The following is a 22,418-nucleotide window of genomic DNA, read 5'->3' on the forward strand; positions in this document are numbered from 1 at the left end:
GGTCAGTGGCTTGCAAGAGATCCCCTCCCAGCAGCACCACGTGCAAATGCACCAAAACCACCCTTAAATAGCTTTGGTGGTTCTATTTATTTGTTCAGAAATGGTTCGATTTTCTTGGATCTGACACACGATTTTCCGTGTAAATCTTGCTGTGTGGCAGCAAGGTGTGTCTTTAGAAAACATTGGGGTCCCACCAACAAGACAGGCTGACTGTGCCCAGAGAACACATCCTGCATGTGGACCTCTCTACGTGATGCTGTGCACTTCTGCATAAAGCTCTGTAGGGTTCAGGAGGAATTTCCATAGGTCCGGGGCTACTGCTTGAGCTGTGGTCTCTGTGCAGCTTGTGTCTAATCATGAAACCCAAGGGTGTCTCCTGCCTCCTGGCTCCGAACGCTGCTCAGAGCGCGCTGGGAGCGCCCTGGATGCACCGGCCCCCTGATCTGGTCCTGCCCGAGGGAGAAGAAGGGGCGATGGGGAGGAGTGGGCACGATGCTCTCCAAGTGATGGCTGGGACATGGATTCCCCACCACTCACTGCACATGCAGCGTACGCCGGCACGAGCACTGGGCTGGTGAAGTTGCTGTGAGTGACCAGACACCGTGTGAGTGGTTATTTCCAGCCACCCTTTTGCTGCTAAAAATAAAGGCAAAATCACAGAATCCCAGAATGTCAGGGGTTGGAAGGGACCTGGAAAGCTCATCCAGTGCAATCCCCCCATGGAGCAGGAACACCCAGATGAGGTTACACAGGAAGGTGTCCAGGCGGGTTGGAATGTCTGCACAGAAGGAGACTCCACAACCTCCCTGGGCAGCCTGGGCCAGGCTCTGACACCCTCACCGGGAACAAGTTTCTTCTCAGATTTAAGTGGAACCTCCTGTGTTCCAGTTTGCACCCATTGCCCCTTGTCCTGTCACTGGTTGTCACCAGCAGAGCCTGGCTCCATCCTCCTGACACTGCCCCTTTCCATATTGATCCCCAGGAATGAGTCCCCCCTCAGTGTCCTCTTGTCCAGCTCCAGAGCCCCAGCTCCCTCAGCCTTTCCTCACACGGGAGATGCTCCACTCCCTTCAGCATCTTGGTGGCTGCGCTGGACTCTCTCCAGCAGTTCCCTGTCCTGCTGGAACTGAGGGGCCACAACTGGACACAAGATTCCAGGTGTGGTCTCCCCAGGGCAGAGCAGAGGGGCAGGAGAACCTCTCTGACCTACTGACCACCCCCTTCTAACCCACCCCAGGTCCCATTGGCTTCCTGGCCACAAGGGCCCAGTGCTGGCTCATGGTCACCCTGCTGTTCACCACAACTGCTTCCTTCCAAAATGCTCATACTTGGCTGCTCACACCCCTGTACAGAGCAGCTTCGGTCCCGCTGGTGCAGCAGCAGCGTCCCCGGCTGGCAGCACCGCACACCCGGGCGTTCTGGAAAACACGAAACAATGAGCTGCTGCTTTCTGCGGAAAGGTTACACCTGGGGAGAGTTACTGGCATTTAGAGCCACAGTAGTCAGGATTTTGTACTGCATTAAAGAGCAACAGGCACCTGGGAAGGGTCTGTGAGCTGCCAGTGATAGAGAGTCCTGGATTAGTTTGTTATTGAAAACTAAATGACTGGAAATGGAAGGAAATAGTGTTTACGCAGCGAGCTGCAGGAGGGCACTGCCTGTGACAGGCACAAGGATTTTGGAGAGGCAGAGAGTTGTCTGCAGGACTAAGGGATTTCAGATCTCTCTTAAAAATAGGTTGCAAGATCCAAACACCCGTGGGCAGGGATCATAAAGTACCGTGGGTTCAGCCCTAATCGCTGATTTCTTTTTGGATGTCAGGCACCGCACTCCTGCTCGGAAACAGAGGGAAGAATGGGATTAAAATTCAATGTGACGCCGCAGGTCCCGTAGGGCTGAGAAAAGGCAACGCCACAGGGATCAGCGCTGGGGGAACAGATCCAGCTCTCCTAAAAACCATTTGGGATTCTTATATAGGTCATACCGATAAAACTGAGATTGAGTTTTAGTGTAGCCTTGTTTGGCGGGTGGTATTTTGCAGGGGGTTGATATTAATACAGATACGGAATTATTTTGCAATGCTACTATATTCATACCCGAGCCAGACCACAAGCGCTGAATATTCCAGGCACTGACTGGTTTGTGGTCCCGCTTTCCTTTGTGTCCCATCTCGCCCCCTCAGATTTCAGCCTGTCTTACCTGTCTACACTCAATCATCTTTATTTTTACCTACGAGCTACCAGTCATGCATTGAAATGGTGTCTTCTGTAAAGTAGAGTGAATAATTCATTAGAAGATCATTACAAGCATTGTAATGGAAAATTGCTTTTCCAGCTGTATTTAATGATCACTGCAAAAGACAAGAGCAGGAGCTAAACCAGATTAAACCCCCCGACACTTGTAGGAAGAGTAAAAAGGGCTGCACTGAGCCTTTGTTTTCCTTCACCTGGCTGCTGCATTAAGTCCCCAAATGCTGTAGTGGAATAAAAGGGTAGCGGGGGGCAGGTCTCCCCAGCCCCTGCTCCTGGCAGATTATTCCTCTGGGGACGGATCTTGTAGCCTCGTCTGCTTTTAAATCGTCTGGAGCAGCGGGGTTCCTCTGTGTCTCCAAGGAGACTGTTTCACCACTAATTGTCCCACTTGTCAGGAGGTTTTTCTGAGGTTCGGCCTCAACTTCTCTTCTCCTGTCATTTTTATCCTTTATTCTTAGTTGTCTGCCTATATGAATCGTAAGCCTTTCTCTTTTTTCTTCTTTTCTTCCCTCTCCCTTGCTTTATACTTCTTAAGTCTTAGCAGCATCACACACCTCTGGTGTGTGAGGGGAAGGGGTTTGGTGCTCAGTGCTCAGTCAGGGATTTGCAGTTCATAGAACCATAAATGTCGTGAGTTGGAAGGACCCACAAGGATCATCGAGTCCGACTCCTGTCCCTGCACAGGACAAAATTCACACCATGTGTCTGAGGACATTGTCCAGTCTCCAGGATTCAGCACATGAACATCTTTTAAATCCCGACTTATATTTGATGTTAAGCTCATTTGGAAGTCCAGTACGTCAGTACCGAAACCAGAGGTGAGATGTGTTAAATACACTTTGTCGTTGTGCCCGTTGACAGATTTCACCTTTCTCAGGTGGACCCAAAGCCCAGGGCAGTGGGTCGGAAGATTCGCCACTGTTACACTGTGCTTCCCTTGTTTCCTTCCAAACCTTTTCTTTTCCACTTGGATTCTCTTTTCTAAATTACCTGCCAGCACCAAATCGTGTCCAGCATCGGTCTGGTGGCCATTTCAAGGATGCCTTCAAAACCTGTGAGATAAGTAGTTGTGTCCTTCTCACTGGAGTTTATAAACCCACATTTTCCTCCTGACTTCTGCAAGGATGATTTCAGCCTTTGGCACACATGCCAAAATTCCCTGGCATGGCCTTTTCATTTAATTACTCAACCGCTGGCAGTTCTCAGGTGGAAACATCAGTAAAATACACTCATTTTTGATCTTTTTTTTAAGAGTAACCATTCAGTGACGTTCTGTGTGTTTATTTTTTCAGAATCCAGGTATTGACATCGGGGATGTTTCCGAGAGAAAAGCGTTAAGGAAGAGCTTGAAGTGTAAAAATTTCCAGTGGTATCTGGACCACGTTTATCCGGAAATGAGAAGATACAACAACACGGTCGCTTATGGCGAGGTAATGAACACGGAGCGGTCCCTTAGATCACACTGGTAGTATTTACAGCTGGGGAGTCTCCTATGAGAAATAGCCTGAAAGGAGAGGAATGTGCATCAAAACCTACTATTTGTGTATAATTATATAAATCTGTTCAGAGTTTCTTCTAAAAACTTATTTGGGGATTTATTTCTGATCTTGGAGGCCATATACAGTAAAATATTTTAATACCACATTTACTGAACTGACAGAAAATTATCTATATTACTCATTGACTCCATGGATTAAGCAGCTGTATGTGTATTTTTAATGCACAGTCGTCTCATAAAACCCTTTGACTTAAACTCAGCCTAATTCCTTACAAGGTCTCTGTAGGATACAGTGTGTTGTCACAACAGCTTAAGGACAAGATAAAGTAAGGAGACTTAATTCAATCTCTTCTGGATTGGAGACTGTACTGGGAATAGAAAAAAAGGCATTTATGGGAACTAATAATATTCTGTTGCAATAGGTCTCATGGAATAGTGGCAGTTTGAGAAGGAACAGCCTGAACGCCCCACATGGGCATGGATTTTAAGAATGATTTATTAATTTTAAGAAAGATTTATTATCAAAGTTAACTTAATGCCTTCAAGCTAAAACCTTCCCCAAAGCAGTATTTTCCAAAGCACTATTGCAGTTGCCCTACATAGGGGAACTGGGGAGAGGACACCTCTGCAGTGACGCCAATGGTCTTTGTCACATGAACCCAGCACTTCCACTCTGCGTCTCAAGCGTGTCCATCAGTCCCTGACGGCCGTTTGTCCGCCTCTGCATCTCCACGATGATTCGAAGGAGCTCTTTCTGCTAACTGGACTTTTTTCCCCCTGCTTTGTTGAGATTTTGATGGAATACAGGCAATTCTGCATTGATTTGAGGCTCCTGGCAACACACTGCCGGCGGTCTAAAAATATGTTTGTTGCCACCACACATGACCAAATACAAAGAAAACTGTGCTCAAGGAAGTTGGCTCCTTTGAATGGTGATTATTATATAAAAGCAGTCGTCATTAGGCTCTGTATTTAAAGAAAACATACAGCACACTAAACCTTTCTCTGCCTGATTATGCCTGGTGATATAGCACCATAAATTCTTTCTATAACACGAGAGGCCAGAGGCATCACTGCGCATCCGTTTATTGCTTATGTCTGGAGAGACGGGGCCGTATAACTCTGTGCTTTCTGTGTTTTACAGCTTCGAAACAACAAGGCGAAAGACGTGTGCCTGGACCAGGGCCCGCAGGAGAACCACACAGCAATATTGTACCCGTGTCACGGCTGGGGACCGCAGGTGGGGACACGCAGCTTGTACCTGGCAGAGGAGGGAGCGCGGATGCGCAGCGTGTCTGTTGGCTTCTCCATCTAATGTATAAGGCCCAGCTTGTTAAAAATATCTTGGATGTAAAGGTGTATTTCCCCAGCTGCTCTTAGGCTGTTTTCTGGATTACCGTAATCATTCCGGAGCTGCAAGTAAAAGCATAATTTGAAAAAATCTTCCAGATGCGGGTAAATAATGCTGAAAGCAAATAAGCAATGAGCCGAGCAGAGCGGACACAAGCAGAGCACTTTAAGATGTTTCTTTTCTTTCGCCCAGCAGAGTAAAAATGTACCAACTGGGCAGAGAAAACAAACAGCACTTCTTAACGGGATGCTGATCGCCATTTCAGCTTGACTGGGATTTACCATCACATCAGTTTTCTAGTGCTTGTTTTGCCTCGCCAAAGTTTTAGAGCAAACCAAAAGCTTCTTATCTTAATTTTAAGTTTATTCTAGATTTGAAACCATCATTCCAAGATTCTTTCTAGATCTTCTACCTTTTAGAGGATTAATGGATGTGTCAAACACTCAAAGTTAGTGATGATGAACTAATTCAGTCCCTTCTGTAGTTTTCTCTCTCATGTTTTAAGAAGCTGCTGCTTCCATCGCCGTGGAGTTGGAACAACCCATGTCCAACAGCAGCTCCGTCACTGCTGGTGTCTGTAAAACCAACAGCAGACTCTGGACTTCCAGGATCATCAGCTCCAGGGATAATCTACCCAGTTCCCTGCTAACTGTTTTTCTCTTATCTCTGCTTATATCCTCACCTCAGTCTTTTACCTAAATCTTGTGATTTCCTTTGTGATTTTCTTTCTCTATACCTAGTGATCATCATCTCATCATCCAGCTCCCTTAACACAGTATCCGTCTCACCTACAGTTTTTAAGGAGAAAATACAATAAGTTTCCTTTTAAGTCTAGACACAGAATGGCCATGTTACGACACGTGTGCTTTTCAAGAATTACAATGTGGTTTTTAGGTTTTCTTTCATTACCAAAATCATGCCTGACCTCCCAAAAGCCACAGAGTAGCAGCACTTGTTCTTCTGGTGCTTTGGCTCTATCCAGTGAGGACCGGGGTGTTTATCATCAGGATTTGATGTACGTATGTATCTGGCTTCAAGCTCCTTCTTTTGTTTGTGTTTCCCATGTAAATGCTGTGAAATTTAGAAATTCAGCCAAGACAGGGAGGTTGTGGATGACAGGCTCTACTATCGTTGTGCTTGCACAGCCTGTAGTGGCAATGGGATAACATGGGATAAACTCCGCTGGGACAAAACTGTTTCTTCTGTTGATTTTCTTTTCTCTTCATTGAAAAGTCCTTGCTCATTCCCAGACTCAGAAGTATTTCCCTGTTACCTTCTCTGGATCTGCCACGTTTGTACTGAAGGGGCTTTATCTACTGATCTGCTTAGGAATTGGGGGAAAACTGAACCTAAGAGCTGTCTGAGCACCACGTTTCTAGGCTGAAGCTGTTATCCATGCTCTCTAAAAAAGAAGTCGAGTTGTGCCTCAGGAGACCACCCACGGAACCCCCCACGGTGGGGTAGGTCCTGTGATTCATTCTTCATGGCCAAGAGGACAAGTCTTACACTGGAAGTTTAACACTGATTCAGGTGAGACAATCCCATCATAGTTGTGCCCGGATGCAGTGTTAGGATGTTTAAGGGGTAGGCAGAGATTTCTTTTTATATGCAGGACAACAATCTGTCCTTGTGTGTTTTAGGGAAGACCTGCCCTCTCATTGCAGGTATTCTGGTCGCCATGCTCTATGGGCTGTGTTCTTGCCTTACCAACTAAGGCAGCCCTGGCTTGTCATTCTACCATTTTCCATCTTGGCATGACGATGTTTGTAACTCTCCCATTGCTCGTGCCTTCCAACAGCTTGTTTTATCGTCATGACCACAAACCAGTGCCATAAGGTGACAAGAGGTTTAGGCTGAGAGCTACTGGGTGGCAGGACCGTGTGTCTAAAGTGCTGCGAGCACCAAGGTCCTGTTGAAATTCCTGCATGACGGCAGCAGCACGGGAGGTGACACGGCAATGAGGGAAGACTCAAATCCTGATACACTCCAGTGTCTGACAGATTTACTGTGCCATCAAAGGCACGTTACTGTCTCAAACCTTCCTCTCAACCCAGAAGTGTATAAATTACCTGGAAGTGCTCAACACCAGCGGCTGAATCGCTGCTCCTGGGAGCTCGGCCAGCCTGCCCTGCAGCTCTGCACTGGGTCACCGGGGTCTCCGTGCAGGTACAGCGAGGGGAAACATCTGATTCCTTCATGATGTTACAGCAGAAAGCACGGTGGTTGCATTCGTTAAGACCAAAATTGTAAAATACAATGTAATAAAGACCATCCCATTAAGTACCTGCAGGTATTTGTGTAATAAAACCCTGCTGGTGAAAATTTCTCCCATGAATTGGAAAGGAGAGGAGGGAGAGGAAGAAAAGTGCCCCACCAGACAGGAGGGTTTCCCAACATATTTGGGGTAATTTATTTATTGAGCAGATTTCCAATTTAAGCATCAGAGCTTTCCCATTGAAACAAAGGCCTCTGTGACTGGTTTGCTGGCTCCAGTTGCATTCTAGCCCGTGATGGGTTGTAGCACATATTGCATTTGGGTGTCTTTTTTTTTTATTACCCAAATATTGAAAACTTGTGTGAACACCAGAGATACGTAAACTTGATCTTGGAAACAGAACTTGCTTTAATCCGTTGGATGTTACAGATAAAGTCAGTGTAGCTTCGCAGTTCTCGTGCAGCCCGTATGCTCTAGGAGGACTTTCCAAGGGAGGGAGGTGCCAAAATGCGGCTTTTCAGGTGGGAAATGTGTTAGATTTCACAACAAAATCTCGCAGCCGTTCCCCAGGGTCTGGGAACATGTGATCTCATTCCTGGTAGCTTTCCTGAGATAAGATCTGTTCTTTTGTTGTCACATCGCTCATCAAATCTGGCTGAAAACCCAGCACATTAATCAGGGCTTAAAAAGACGGGGTGTCAGTTCTCTGTTCTATCACAGGCCACAAATATGACTTAAACATGTCTTTCTTGATTCTCTGCCTGCAAAATGGGCCTTGCTGGTGTGAGGGTGAGTTGAAGATTGAGATGGAGCGAGTTGGGGATGCAGAGCTGCAGCACAGCTGTTCTCCTTAGTGAGTATCTGGGGGTTCAGCAAGCTCAGAGAGGCTCGTTTTCAGCTTAAAAGTGTACAGTTCAAGTGATGGAAATGCATAAAGAGCCTGTTCTCATGATATGGTCACCCCGGACTTTCCAGGCTCATTGGGACTAAGTAACCCCAAAGCTCATCTGAGCCTGAACTACAAGGTCCCGGAGCCAGCTGAGCCCAAGCACTGGCTGCAGGAGTCCTGTGCGGGAGAGAGAAATCTCACTTTGGTTTATCCTTGCCTTTAAACAAAGATCAGTCAGCTGTGGCTGATCAGGCTAAATATAACCTCGCTGTTGCTTAAATGCACACCATTTTTTTCTTAAATGGCACAAACTACCTTTTGCACTTTCTGGATGGAAACTTGAACCTCTAAGTGCATTACAGTATGAGAAACTGAATTAGCCTGACATTGTCTGCTAACTCTGGGCTTTAAGATGAATGGTAAAAAGCAGGTTATTTATTTTTTCCTCAGCTCTTTCTGTGATTAAACTTAACGACGTTTTCTTTCCCTACCTGATACTCTCCAGTGAAATGTGGCGGTGCCGCTGGCTCCCTCCAGCTCGCCTGTCGTGCAAACCCAGTGCAGATTTTTCTTCTTGGTCTTCCACCTCCACATTGTCCCTTCCCTCTCCAGCTGAGAGCCAGTTCTTGGCAGTTCTTTTGTTTCGCGATACATGCAATTAACTTAACTCCTTGAAAGTGCTTTTTAAAAGTAGCTATCAGTGAGTGCAGAAGCTTTGAAATGAGCCTTTTGCAGAAGCACGGACGCCGCACAAAAGAAATGGGACTTTTGCTGCTACCGTTTAATTAATGGGCTGCGTGTTGTAATTTATTGCTGGGAATTTAATTAGAAGTAATGTCAACACTTTGTTCAAATAGTTTGCTTGTTTTATATATATATGTATGAAACAGAAGGAGTTGCAGTTCCGTTTGAGTTGTTCGGCATCCGGAAGCACCCACAGTGGTACCTGAGCTCAGTGTTCATCTAGTGTCCTCATATCTCAGCTCCTCTCTTTGGTGCCGTGGCTCAGGCTCACACATTTAAATGCATTTCCCAGTTAAGGAGCAGGTTCCTCAGCGGCAGTGAGCAAGGGGAAGGTTTGTGCTCCCTGCAGGCATTTAATGATGAGAGAACAGCGGGTTTGCAGGTCCTGTTCTCTGCCACACTGGGTATAAAATCACATTTGGGTTGGAAAAGCCCCTCAAGATCATGGAGTCCAACCATAACCCACCCCTGGCACTGCCCCATGTCCTGAGAACCTCATGTCCGTCTGTCCAACCCTCCAGGGATGGTGACTCCAGCACTGCCCTGGGCAGCCTGTTCCAATGCCCCACAGCCCTTTGGGGAAGAAATTGTTCCCCACATCCAACCTCAGCCTCCCCTGGCGCAACTTGAGGCTGTTTCCTCTGCTCCTGGTGCTTGTTCCTGGGGAGCAGAGCCCGACCCCCCTGGCTCCAAGCTCCTTTCAGGCAGTTCAGAGATCAGAAGGTCTCCCCTCAGCTCCTGTTCTCCAGCTGAACCCCCCAGGTCCCTCAAATTTGGGGGTTTTGCTCTTGATGTGCAGCCCATCCATCCATCCATCCATCCATCCATCCATCCATCCATCCATCCCCACTCTGTGCTGCTGCGTGTCTGTGTGTGAGCAGCACAGAGAAAGGGGTGCTGACGTGCTCTGCGGGGAGAGGTTTGTCCTGTTCCAGACAGGGCAGTTGGTATTATAATAATACCAAATAATATCTTGAGTTTCTGCTCTCTCTGCTGGTGGCTGCTAATCTGTTTAAGCTAAGCCTGTAGCCTTCGTATGGATCCCATATGTGGCACCGAATGCAGATGGGGGCTTGGCTTTTGCTTGCAGCTGTAGCATCTATCACTGGGGGAAAATTTGGGTTTCCTTTCCTCTTGTTTTCCCTTTCCCATTCTCTCTACTTTCATTCACTTCCAGGTCAAATCATTATCAGCTTTCATGATGAAGTATCATTTTATCCTGTAATTATATTGAGCCAGCTCATGGGTTTTTTTCTTCCTGATGGCTTCATTTTTTAAGCAATACATCAGGAAAACACCTTGCTGTAATGATGTATTACACTAATAATATAGCAATACCTCATTGGAGTGACAGAACTATGGTGATATATTAAGGTGATGGAAAGCACTATAATACTATAAAACTTAAGATAATGTTCACCCAGCGGAGCATTTCATTTAATTACGGGATAAAATATGTTTTGCCCATTTAAGCACCAGAACTTGAGGACAAAACCATCAATACTGAGATCATCCCGGACACTGCAGGATCAAAGGTGACAAAAGAGCACGTCACATTAAATTGTGTTAAGAAGAAAATACTGGACACTTTAGTTGTGGTTGCTAATTGATGATCTACTCAGTGTGGAAAGGAAGCTAAACAACCTTAAATTATTTTCCAATAGAGTCAATGAAGGTCGTCAAGGCTTTTATTTCCCAGGTGCTAAGATGTCTAATTAACTTCCTCCCATCCCTGAGATGCAGCCAGCCAGCAACAATAATCAAAGAAGATTTATTGGCGGAGCACATTTGCTGATGGGAGATCAGTGGTGTAAAAGTGGTGTAAAATGGTGGCCGACTCTGCAAGACGCAGCTTTTTTGCCTGGAAAGGTGTTTGTAAGAGCCCATGGATATGGATCAGTGTTTCTGTCAGGGGATGTGGCTTTGGGCCACTAACACTAATTAAGAGGTCTAAAACCTCATCACTATTATCCACTTCTAAATGGTTAGCTTGGTAATATTTTTTAACTCTCTTTCTCTGGTCTTTCCTCTTGGTCTTTCCCTTGTTTCTTGTCCCATGCCAGGCTGGGTAATTCACTCAGGCTGGTATCTCCGTGATTAGATTTTCCTGCTGGATCGTCCATATCCTTCCATGTTTCTCCAGCTCCTGCCTGGCAGTGAGACACAGGACAGCTCACTTCAAAAGAAAACATGTATTTTTAGGGCAAGTAAAGCAGAATTTAAACTCAGATATTTGACTTTGTTGATTTGCCTTTATCCAAAGCCAGAAAAGACATGGGTTTGTTACATTAAATACCACTGGATTTAACTGGTTATACGGCATGGGCTGTCATTAACTTCTTGTGACTGGACTGCACGTCAGCAAAACTTCCTTCTTCATCAATGAAATAATTTTCTGAGGAGAAGGATGAACTGTTATTATCGTTAAACACCATGATGTCCATATGATGAAAACCTTAGTGACTGCAAAGCAGGCGTGGGATCCCCAAAGGAGGAACCTTCTCCAGACACGTGCTGATGTAGGCAATGTTTTTGGGGTGGTTGGTAATGCAAGAGTCAAGAGCAGGAGGGATGATCCTTATGTAACACTTGAGAGGAGGAAACCATTGTGGTCCAACAGAAGGTTTGGTGGAAGAGCCGTCCCAGCTCCTGTTGGCAGAGCTCGCCTGGCTGTGCGTGAGGATGAGGAGGAGCACGGACTGTCAAGGTGGTGCCGAGTGGGTTGGATACACTCACAGAATCACAGACTCAGGAAAACAACAGGATTTGCACAATTACATTGCTGAGATTCCCCAAACACAGCACCCGAAGAAGGAGCAGATTGTCCCTGCTCTTGGCAGCCCCTGAGCCAAGGAGCGGTGTTACACCGGGGTGTTTGCACTGATGCTGAATGTCCCTATGAGCACTTGCAGAAACCATCTTGCTCACACAACTTTCATACTCAGCCAAAGGATATGTTCTCATCAGCTGCCTTTCCCAGAGACCATCATCTGGGGCTGTGCTGGCCATGTTGAAGCACACAACTTTGCTTTAGGTACCAAGTTGTTGAGTTGCTGAACTGCTACAACCACTCCGAAGGTTTCAATAAGAACAGCGGGTGTAATTTACTGGTACCATAAAGCATTTGTGTGGCACCTTCAGTTTCTAAGGGCGGCCCAGGTCTTACGTGTTGCACTGTCTGGAGCTGCTCTTGAAAATGTTGGTCAATGCAACATGTGGTGATGAGACTGAGATGTTTCCCGTCTCTTGTAGTACGGGCAAATCCAGACGGAATCCAGGTTGCAGCTGCACTCGCATAATGGCCTGCGGGGCCGTGCTGGTGTCAGCCTCTGCTCTGGCCTTTTATTGCTCAAGAAAAACCCAGCTTTAGCAGGATCGGTGCTTCAACATAGGACTCCCATTTACCTGAGTGCTTCACCCCCCGCTGTCACCTTGTGCTTGAGACCTCTGGCTTGCTCTGGAGAGAAACAAGGTTACAAAAGAAGAATTAAGGCATCATAGAATCACTTCAGTTGGAAGAGACCCTCAGGATCATCAAGTCCAACCATAACCCAACTCTAGCACTAACCCATGTCCCTGAGAACCTCTATGGCAAAATATCCCAAAAGACAAAAATCCCGTGGATGTCTTAGCAGAGCGTGCACTCCCGAGTTAGGTGGGATTCTGGGGGGATAATCGCTCTCAGTTTGGTGGCTGGAGGGCTGGACCAGCTGCTGCAGAGCATCCCCTGCACTCGGCAGAGCAGATCAGGCTCTAGACACAGTGCTGGATCCAGACACGTGTTCGGTGCTTTATTTATCTGGCTATTATACATAGTAGATGACACATCTAATAGATGCACTTAATGCATTTTTCATAATACCCGTGTTTGTTTTTCAGCTCGTTCTGTCTCCCTCCAGCCCCCGCCCTGCTCCCTTCCTCGGGAAAGATTTGATTTTTGCTCTACTTATTTTTCCCACCACATTAGGCGGTAACATGTAAGAGCAGAAATCATGTTGCCTTGTGGGCATTAGGCCAACTGTCTGAAGATGAGCTGCCAAACATCATAGAAAAGGAAGTGTCTGGCACACTAATTATGTACGTGGTAGGAAAATTTTGAAAACAGGAGGAGAATAACTTGCACTGCCCATTAGAGACCTCTGGATGATTTCTTCTGTCTGTCATGCAGAGAGCTTGTCTTTTTTGTCTTTTCCTTTATATTTCTCTCTCTTTTTACAAGGCAGTTGTCCTCATTCGCTGTGTCGGTGCTCAATTCAGGTGAGTTCCATGGTTAAAAACATGCTGTCAGCACTTGACGCTTGGCTCATTGAAACGTGGAACTGCGAAAAACAAATAAAGTGAATGTGAGCCTTCAGCCGGGCTGGAGATGCGCAGGGGTCATGCCCAGGTTGCTCCAGCCTCATACGTAGGGCACGTCCCTTGCTGGGCTCAGCAATGTGAGCTGGGCTTGGGGATGGACAGGGTCCCCATCCTGTGGTCAGGCACTTGGAGGAGATGGAGAATCAGCGGGAGGAGGGGAAGGTGATGATGGTTACAGCTTGAAGCTTTGCAGGCTGCCCTCCTGTTGTAGAATCACAGAATGGTTTGGGGCGAAGGGACATTTAAAGCTCCCCCACTGCCCCCCCTGCCATGAGCAGGGACATCTTCACCAGCTCAGGGTGCTCAGAGCCCCGTCCAGCCTGGCCTGGGATGTCTCCAGGGATGGTTCAGCCACCACCTCTCTGCCCAACCTGGGCCAGGCTCTCACCACCCTCAGGGACAACAATTTCTTCCTCATCTCCAGCCTGGATCTCTTCTTCTGTAGTTTAAAACCATCACCCCTTCTTCTGTGGCAACAGGCCCTGCTCAAAAGTCTGTCCCCATCTTTCTTATCAGCCCCTTTTAAGTCCAGAAAGGTCACAATAGGGTCTCCCCAGAGCTTCTCCTCTCCGGGCTGAACACCCCAGCTCTCTTAGCCTGTTCGCCCCCATGCACCAGCACAGCTGTTTGGAGGGGGAATTAGGTGCAAAGATAAAGAGACGTGAACTGTTCTGCACCATCTTAGCAAAGGGCTTTGGGGGCAGAAGGGCAGATCCTGCGCTGGGGGATGGAACAGGGCAACCTTGTCCCATGCCAGCATCAGCTGCATGGTGCGGGCTGTTCAGTCTGCCGGGGCATCAGTCCCTTTGGCAGATGGGCCTCGGTGGGATGGGCGGTAGGGCAGGTCTTGCTTTCAGACGCACGTTGGCTGCAAGTGTAGCTGCATCAGCAGCTGGGAGCAAAGCGCGACAGGCACCCATCGCAATCCCACACACCCGGACCTGCAGCCAGCGTCACGGAGGGAAGACAGAATGGGCCTCAAGCACCAACATTGTACCTGTGCTTACTTGCTGGAGTTGGACCCTGTTACATTGTTTTAACTTGATTTTCAGTGTTTAATTATTCCAATTGAGATAACCCAAACTCCCAGTGTGATTTACTGGCTGTTTTGAAGCATCTGGGTCATAGATATGCTCAGTTAATTAATGTGCTGAATACTCATTTGTCTGCTAGATAATGGATTGATTCATAATTTAAATAAGCAGCTGTGTATATCTTTCCCTTGAACTATAAAAGGCAGGCCGCTGTCATTCATCCCTTTTCACTCCTGAATTTAAATATGTTGAGGGAAATATTTGGCTGGGATTCTTTAAACACCGCAAATGGAGGAGTCCTTTGTGTGCGGCCCCGGTGCTGTATCGGTGCCATCCACGTCCAGCCTGTGCCGCGTCCCCAAGAGCCACTGGCCCCAATGCTCCCAGCCCTGGCAGCCAAGTCATGTCCCTGGGAGTGTGGGGGTGCTGCAGGGCTGAGCTGCGATCCTGAGCCTTTGCTTCAGCGCTGGAACGAGATTTGGGCTTCCATCCACTGGGGAACAGGGCCTGTTATTTCTTGGCCTCCTCTGGCTGCCGTTGCAGCCTGGCGGCTGTTGGAGTTGCTGGAGGGCTGTGCCAGACACACCAGCAGCACCGTTTGCTGGCCAAAGCAAGGCTGGCTCGCCAAACATGTGAGAAGCCCCGGGCTGGGCCAGCAGGACCGGCCAAGCCAGCTGGCTCCGGCAGAAAACCAGGGAAAGCATCCCCGTCCCCAGCCTGCGGTGTCTGGGTCTAAAGGAGGCCGGAGGGGTCTGCCCCGTGGTGGGTTTACAGCTGAGAGTTATTATTTTCCCTTCTCTATGCTCCAGCTCCTCATCTGCATCTGAAAAAAACAACAAAACAAACCAACAACAAAACCAAAAACAAAACAAGAAGAAAAAAGACACAAAGTTGGGTTTCTCCTCTCATCAGTTCTACTTTGTGCACCATCCTCACAGTTGTTTTTTTTTCCTGGGGCTCTGCAAACTTGTCCTTTCTGTCACTTTTTAACGATACTCCAAAGGTACTGATGATTTTCTTCCTCTCCTTCCCCGTCCCGCAGCTTGCGCGCTACACCAAGGAGGGATTCCTTCACCTCGGCGCCCTCGGCACCACGACTCTTCTCCCCGATACCCGCTGCCTGGTGGATAACGTGAAAAGCCGCTTCCCTCAGCTCCTCGATTGCGAAAAGGTCAAGAGCAGCCTCCATAAGCGCTGGAATTTCATACAGGTTTGTTGTGGGTCTGTCGCCGATGCCGCTTCCCAAACCGCGGGCTGTGGCGCATCATTGGTGCAAGACGCTGTGGGATGAAGTGAAGTGGTCCCATGTAGCAGAAGGTGACAAGTCCTAGGGGACAGGGAAAAGGGGATCGGAGGCAGGGACAATATTTTAGGACTATTTCCAGTAGAAGTTTCCCTTTCTGATACCCTCAGATGTATGTAACCTACCCTGATGATGAATCACAGAATCACAGAATGTCAGGGGTTGAAGGGACCTGGAAAGCTCATCCAGTGCAATCCCCCCATGAAGCAGGAACACCCAGATGAGGTTACACAGGAAGGTGTCCAGGCGGGTTTTGAATGACTCCCTTCCAGATTTCTTTGTTTCTTACAGATAATCTATGCTGAAATACAAGAAAACATAGCACTTTTGTCCCAAAGCACAGAGTAAATAATACACATTTACAGAAGTATCACACCTTCGTAGTGCAGCAGTGCAGCCACGCTGTTTAAAGGTTACTGATGTCCTTTGGTTGCTCAGCGATCCGTCTTGTCGATGATAAATGTTGCTCATGTAATTCACATTGATTACTTTAGGAAATATTTCATTGTTTGAATTGCATTACTGCCCAAGCAAGTGCTTCCAGCAATGCACGAGGACGCAGCTGTGCTCCTGGGCAGCGCTCGGGCCTGGCTGGCTTCACAGGCAACCCCGTGTCTTTATTTTTTTTAATATTTTCCCCGTATCCTTTAATTTTAGAATGGTGCCATCCTGAACAAGGGAACGGGACGATGCTTGGAAGTGGAGAACAGAGGAATGGCCGGCATTGATCTGATTCTTCGCAGCTGCACAGGACAAAGGTGGACGATTAAGAATTTCATCAAGTAAAGGGTAGAAGGGTCAGAGGAGTTGGACTCAACTCACAGCTGGCTTGGACTGAACTGACTGGACTCCTTTGGGAAGGACAAAATATCAAAACAGAGCTTTATTCATGTTATTAGGAGAGGACATGGGGGAAACGGGCATTTGTGTCTTTTTATTTTTATTGTATATTAGTCTCCCACAGCTGATCCCAACTGTGTGAAATTGGGTCAGAACTGCTATTTTCTTCTGGCGAGCACTCTAAAAGGTACCACTTATTTCTGCTGGAATGACTGTAATAAGCTCATGCAGTCTTGTGAGCGTTTTACTGACAGGGAATTGTTGCTTTCCTGGACGTCTCCAAGCTCTCCCAAAGGGGCCAGGTAGGTTTGCAGCACGATCAGAGTCAAGAGACCCTGGATGGACCTACCTGGCAAGCAGGAAAACTTACATACTTGTGGGAGGAAAAGGTTTCCAGGCCCTAAATGAGCTGAATTTGCAAGATGTGGTGTTTTGCTAGGTGCAATCTCTTTTCCCCTTCTCACCCTTGCATCCCGCAGCCCCTTGCCTGAGGCTAGGAGCAGCAAAGCTCTCAGAGACACCTCAGTGGCTCCCATGGATCACAGGTGTCATTAAACAGCATCCTATTGAATGAAAACACTGATTTCCCATTGTTCCATCTCCAGCGTGCTCCTGCCACCGATCCCTCCCATGGTCACCCCAAATGGCTTCCCCTTGGAAAAGACCTTGGGTGGATAGTTGTCTTCTCTTTTGGGGATCAATCAGACTGCAGATCAGGGAGCTGCAAGATCCACCTTGCCCTCCCAGCAAAACTGATGGCCTGACACTGTCCCCTTGGACACCCACCATCACCCTTTTTTCACTCTTTCCCTGTAGAAATGAGGCTGGACCTGCTGGTGTGTGCAACGCACCGAGAGCAGGTAACGCAAGAGAAGGTCCTGTGTGGGCTTCCCTCCCATGGAGGCTGTAAGATTTGTTAAGGCGTTCTTGCTCTGAATGAAGACCTTAATAGTGGTCATCTCTGTAACTTTGTAGTGGTGTAGATCTCTTCCTGAAGCTCAGACACACCCATCCTGCCTGGGCAATGTGAGACTATGGGCAAGGTCCACCCCAAACACCCCACGGTGCTGCAGTCTTCATGGGCGATGGAGTGGGAGGGCAAGACACCACTAAATGGCCGTTTGGCTGAAATTCTTGACCTTGGAGTCACTTGAGGGTTGTGGGGCAATCTCACCTGCTTTTTTTGGCCTGCAGTAGTCTTAGCTACAAAATCTACCATCGTGGGAGACCGCTGGTTTGGGGTCCTGATACCTGGCTAACCGGCAAAGGGAAATGTGGTCTTGGAAAGTTGTTTTATGTGGATTCCAGACTAAAGGGTGGATACAGGCTCCGCTCGGTGGCGGGGAGAAGCCAGCCCATCTCCTGTCCTTCTCGTGGAATAATACTCTTTCTGGTTGCCCTCTGGCTAGGGTGCACTAAAATATATTAATATATGAAATGTACGTGTAAATAATGTTTCCCAAAGATGGGACGTGCACAGAGTTGTTTGCTGCAGAGCGCTCATTTCTGTCTTCCATTTGCATCAGGATGGAGCTACCTGGACGTTTAATGAGTTTAATTTTCAATGCCATGCAGCAGGTTTATAACTGATGTTTTAGTAATTTATTGAACAGAAGCAGATACGTTGCATTGTTCTTTCTACAGCAATGAGCATCGCATAGGACTGATTGTTCATTTAGGCTTGACAAGACTTCCTCTTCCATTGGGGTTGTCTCTGATTTTTTCCCTTGCCTTCCTTAATGAAGTAAAACCTCTTAGTTGTCCTGGATTGCAAAGTAGGGAGTCAATGTAGAATTTTGCTCTTATTCGCTGTTGCATCATCTCTTGTGTAATAAATTTTAGCACTTATAAAACCAACATGATCACAATGTCTTTAGGTGCATGACGTGTTTCCCTTTGCATTTATTGCTGCTTTCTAAGAAAAGCAATGTAATGATGGACTCCAGGAAGGTCTGGGGGATTTGAAACTTCGCAGCCCGTGGTCAAAATGGTAAAATGCCCTTTAATTGAGCAATCAGTTTGCTGTCAGTCGTCAGTGGAAGCCACATATTGTTTAGTGTTGGGAAAAGCCTGCATGTTTCAGGAGAAACAACCAAAACATGTTTGGATGTTGCCTGTGCGGTAATTCACAGTTCCCAGTTCAGCTCTAGTCCTGCCAGTGCCCGGGGCACCAACAGATGGGCTTTGTCAGATTTAATTGTGCTGGTATAAGGTGTCACCGCCCCCAGCCTTCCATCTGCTTCAGCTGCTGGAGGTTTCTGTCCCTGTCACCAGCAGCACAAACGAATCTGTGGCTGCACCTCGGCTGCTGTCATTGGCAGGAGGGACTCGCTCTGTTTAACGCACGGGATTGTCACCAGAGTCACCCTGGGATGGCCGCACGGCTCCGCTTGCGAGGCAGCAGCCCCTGGGTGAACCCCCAAGCAGCTTCAGCTGCCTGGTGGCATTTGTGGGGCCTCTTGGAGCTGATGGATGTGTGCTGGGGACCAGGTGACATAGAACGACCTGGCGATGGGGATCCTGTTGGCGATGGGGATCCTGTTGCTGATGGGGATCCTGTTGCTGATGGGGATCCTGTTGCTGATGGGATTATTCGATCCTTTAAAAAAAGTGAAGGTTCCGATATGCGCTTCCTTCGTGCTCCATAAAGAAAGCAAATGCCTGGACATCCAGAGGAAGGGGGTGGTGGGAATGGACACTTTGCTCCAGGACCCTGAGGTGGGGCATAAACCCCATTGGGGTGGTTTGTCCATTCTCACCGGCGGACACAGAGTCCTTTTCAAATGACTGAAAAGAAGCAGCATGAGTAAAATCAGGATTAAAAGCAAGAATTTAATCTGCTGTGTCCATGTAACTGAAGTTCTGTTGTGACACAGGTTTGTGACATGCGGAGACGATTGCCGAGGCGACGACCCGAGGTCCACGCCCTCCTAAACTGTAGAAATCTGGGTCTAAATGTTGCATCTTGCGCTTATCTCTAATAATATGTTAATTGCTTTAAAAAGTGATATCGAAGTGGTTCTTATTAAATATATGATTTGAGCCTTGCCTCTTGAGTGATTTTAAAAAGATTCACTGCTGATGAGATACAGAGGCAGTCATTCTTCTCTGTTACTTATTTAATAGAAAAGTGCTGCTGTTTTAATGGAACTTCCATTTTAAAAGGAAATGGAAATGAAGGAGAAATCAAGAGAGATGGCCGATGCAGATTAACCTCCCATTTCATCCATCCCTGCCGGCTGCCACTCACTTAGATAATGCAGTTACATTGAAGAAGCTGAAAAGAGACGTTACACGGTAAAAAAGCATCGCTTGCAAATGCATTCCTGTACCCGGGCTGCAGGTTTCTAATGACGGCTGAAGCTTGGGGCTCTCCTTAGACCCACTTTCTGACATCCATGTTGTCCTAAGATCCAGTTTGGCGGGTGATGCGGTGTCTGTATAGGGACAGCGAGGTGTGGGTCAGTGTATATGTGCCCATGCCGGAGGGGAGCGTGTCTGCGGGTGTCCTGAGGGCACCAGCCGAGGGTGTCAGCGTCAGTCTGGGTAAGTGTCACCTCCAGCCTTGGGCCTCTTTGGGCAGAGTGTGGTGTTAATAAATAAAGCTCTGTCATGGGGTGTCCCGTTTGCACCCACAAAGAGTGATGGAAGAAAAGCCTCACTCTTGGTTTGTGCATTTTACACGCTCAAGTGTTTCTAAAGGGCAAGGTCCCGGTTGGAGAGCGGTACAATCATTGATTGAAGTGAACAGTGAGCTCTTACTGTTTCGATGCCTTCAGTGTGATCTTTAGGGCAGAGCCAAACTTTTGGAAAGCTCCCTCTAAGCCCTCAAACAAAGTTGAACTGCTGTCATTTCACCAGTTTAACTCCGGGACTCCCAATAGAAAAGCGTCTCTGCTTGGTCACTGGGAACTTTGGGCGCTCATCCACTGCTAATGGATAGAGATTTAACTGCTCCACTCCGCACTGTGAAATTGGCATTTTGAAATCTCCACAGCTCACCTTGGTGGATGAGAAGCCGTCCTGCATTGGGCTGGGGAATAGGAAAAGCGTGTCTGACCATTAGGAATCTCAGCTGGATTTCCAAGGATTTTGGGATGAAGTAATATCGTGGTAATACCCTGTTTCACCGAAAATAAGACAGGATCTTATATTAATTCTTGCTCTGAAACTTATTGCTTTTTTACATGTATAGCTGCCTGCATACTATTTAATTTGACTTTTTTAATGTTCTATAACTAGAGCTTATTTTTGGAGTAGGGTTTATATTTCAAGCACCCTCAAAAATCCTGAAAATCATGCTAGGGCTTATTTTCGGGGCAGGTCTTATTTTCGGGGCAACAGGGTAGGAGCCCTTCCCTGTCACTGCCGAACCAAAGTGATCTCTAAATGGTACTTTAAACATCAGAAAAACTTCGTACCCGCTTTAGGGTCGTAAACCCTCCCACCCCATCAGCCTAGTGCCGGAAAGGTGGAGGGCTGAGATCTTCTGGGTTTTCACTGAAAGGCCAAGATCTTGAGGTGGGCTGGTCCTGTGTATTGGGACAAGGTGGTTCCTGCAATCACAGCTCTTATAGATAAATCCCCAATTTATTAATGGCTTTAAATCTTTGTGCAGGCAGGAGCCACACGAAACACTGAAGCCAGTGGCTGAACTCAGGTTTGCAGGTAAGTCAGCGCTGGCGGGACCGGGATCTCAGCTGTGCCTTCTGCTTTGAAGCCAAGTGACAGCATCCTCCCATCAACACATCCAAAATAGAATAACCTAGCAAAATGACAGGCTTGAAATCCCAGCTCAGCAGCCTCCACTCACCCAGGATATCTTGTGGAGAGCAAGTGGGGTGAGTGTCACATCCCACGAGGATTTACTGTGATAAATCCCTGCCGGTGTCTCAGTTGGGTGCAGCAGCTGGTGCCATCCACAGCTCCACACCCCAGGGACGTCTCAGCTGTGGCCTGAGGTTGGAATTATAGCAGAAAATAAGAGGGTCAGTTCCTATGTTCAGGACTGCTAGTTCGGGTTACTCACGCAAGCCAGAGCTCAGATACCGCACGCTGGTTGTGCTCAAGGCAATGCCGTTTATTGGGAAAATAACCACCTAGGCATTAGCTCCAGGGCATCCTAAACTGCACAATATTTATTTTGAAAGTATGCAGGAATCGCTACCTAGAACAGCTGTCATGATCCTCTGTGTCAAGTGTCGTTCCTCTCACAGAAAGCAAAATAACAAGAAGAGAGACTGTATAACCCAGAGAGCTTTCCAGAGGAGGATTTTCGTATTTTATCCCCATCTGGTGGCTCTGAGATGTGATGGGTAATAGCTCTCCAAATGTCTTCCCTGGCTATTGTAATTCTGGGGTTTATTGTTATAGGCAAGTATTTCGTAGTTAGGCAAGAACTTGTGCAGGAACTCATTTCTTATTGTGCTCTTCAGAAATCACAGCCGGGAGGAAAATAACAGCCGAGTGAGGACAAGGTGGTTGGCTGTGCTGAGATGCGGAATGTGGCACCCGGCGCTAGACCGGTAACAACTCATGGCATTTTGAGAGCAGAACAGCCACTGTGAGGATCCTGCCAGCCCCTGCGCTCCCCTGGGCAGGCTGGTTATTGCCCACAGTGCTCCGCAGCAATGAAGATGTGCTCCAAGATTCGTCTTGGGAAAATGCAGGGATGCTGCTCTGTGTGGATAGAGCAGAGATCCCGCGTGGGGCATTGGCACATGCAGGAGCTTCCCGAGGCTGAGCTGAATGGGGTCTGGTGGGTTTGACCTTGGCTGGCCCCTGGGTGCCCACCCAGCTGCTCTCTCACCCTCCTGGCTCGACAGAGAAAGGATGAAAAACCTCATGGGTTGAGATAAGGGCAGGTGGATCACTCAGCAATTACTGTCATGGGCAAAACAGGCTTGACTTGGGGAAAAATAATTCAATTTATT

General features: G+C 47.6%; 1 protein-coding gene across 1 annotated transcript in view; it reads left to right on the forward strand.

Annotated features, from left to right (window-relative positions):
• The window catches only part of GALNT17 (polypeptide N-acetylgalactosaminyltransferase 17), a gene marked incomplete at both ends in the record, with an annotated part of 202,446 nt that extends 186,015 nt beyond the window's left edge, over positions 1-16,431 (forward strand). Inside the window, 4 exons of the mRNA XM_080357078.1 lie at positions 3,545-3,682; positions 4,895-4,990; positions 15,385-15,552; positions 16,303-16,431. Coding sequence (XP_080213204.1) covers positions 3,545-3,682; positions 4,895-4,990; positions 15,385-15,552; positions 16,303-16,431 — 531 coding nt within the window. The remainder of the gene's footprint in view (positions 1-3,544; positions 3,683-4,894; positions 4,991-15,384; positions 15,553-16,302) is intronic.
• Between the last annotated feature and the right edge of the window lie 5,987 nt (positions 16,432-22,418).

Source organism: Nesoenas mayeri (assembly GCF_963082525.1).
Source record: "Nesoenas mayeri genome assembly, chromosome: 20".
NCBI lineage: Eukaryota > Metazoa > Chordata > Aves > Columbiformes > Columbidae > Nesoenas > Nesoenas mayeri.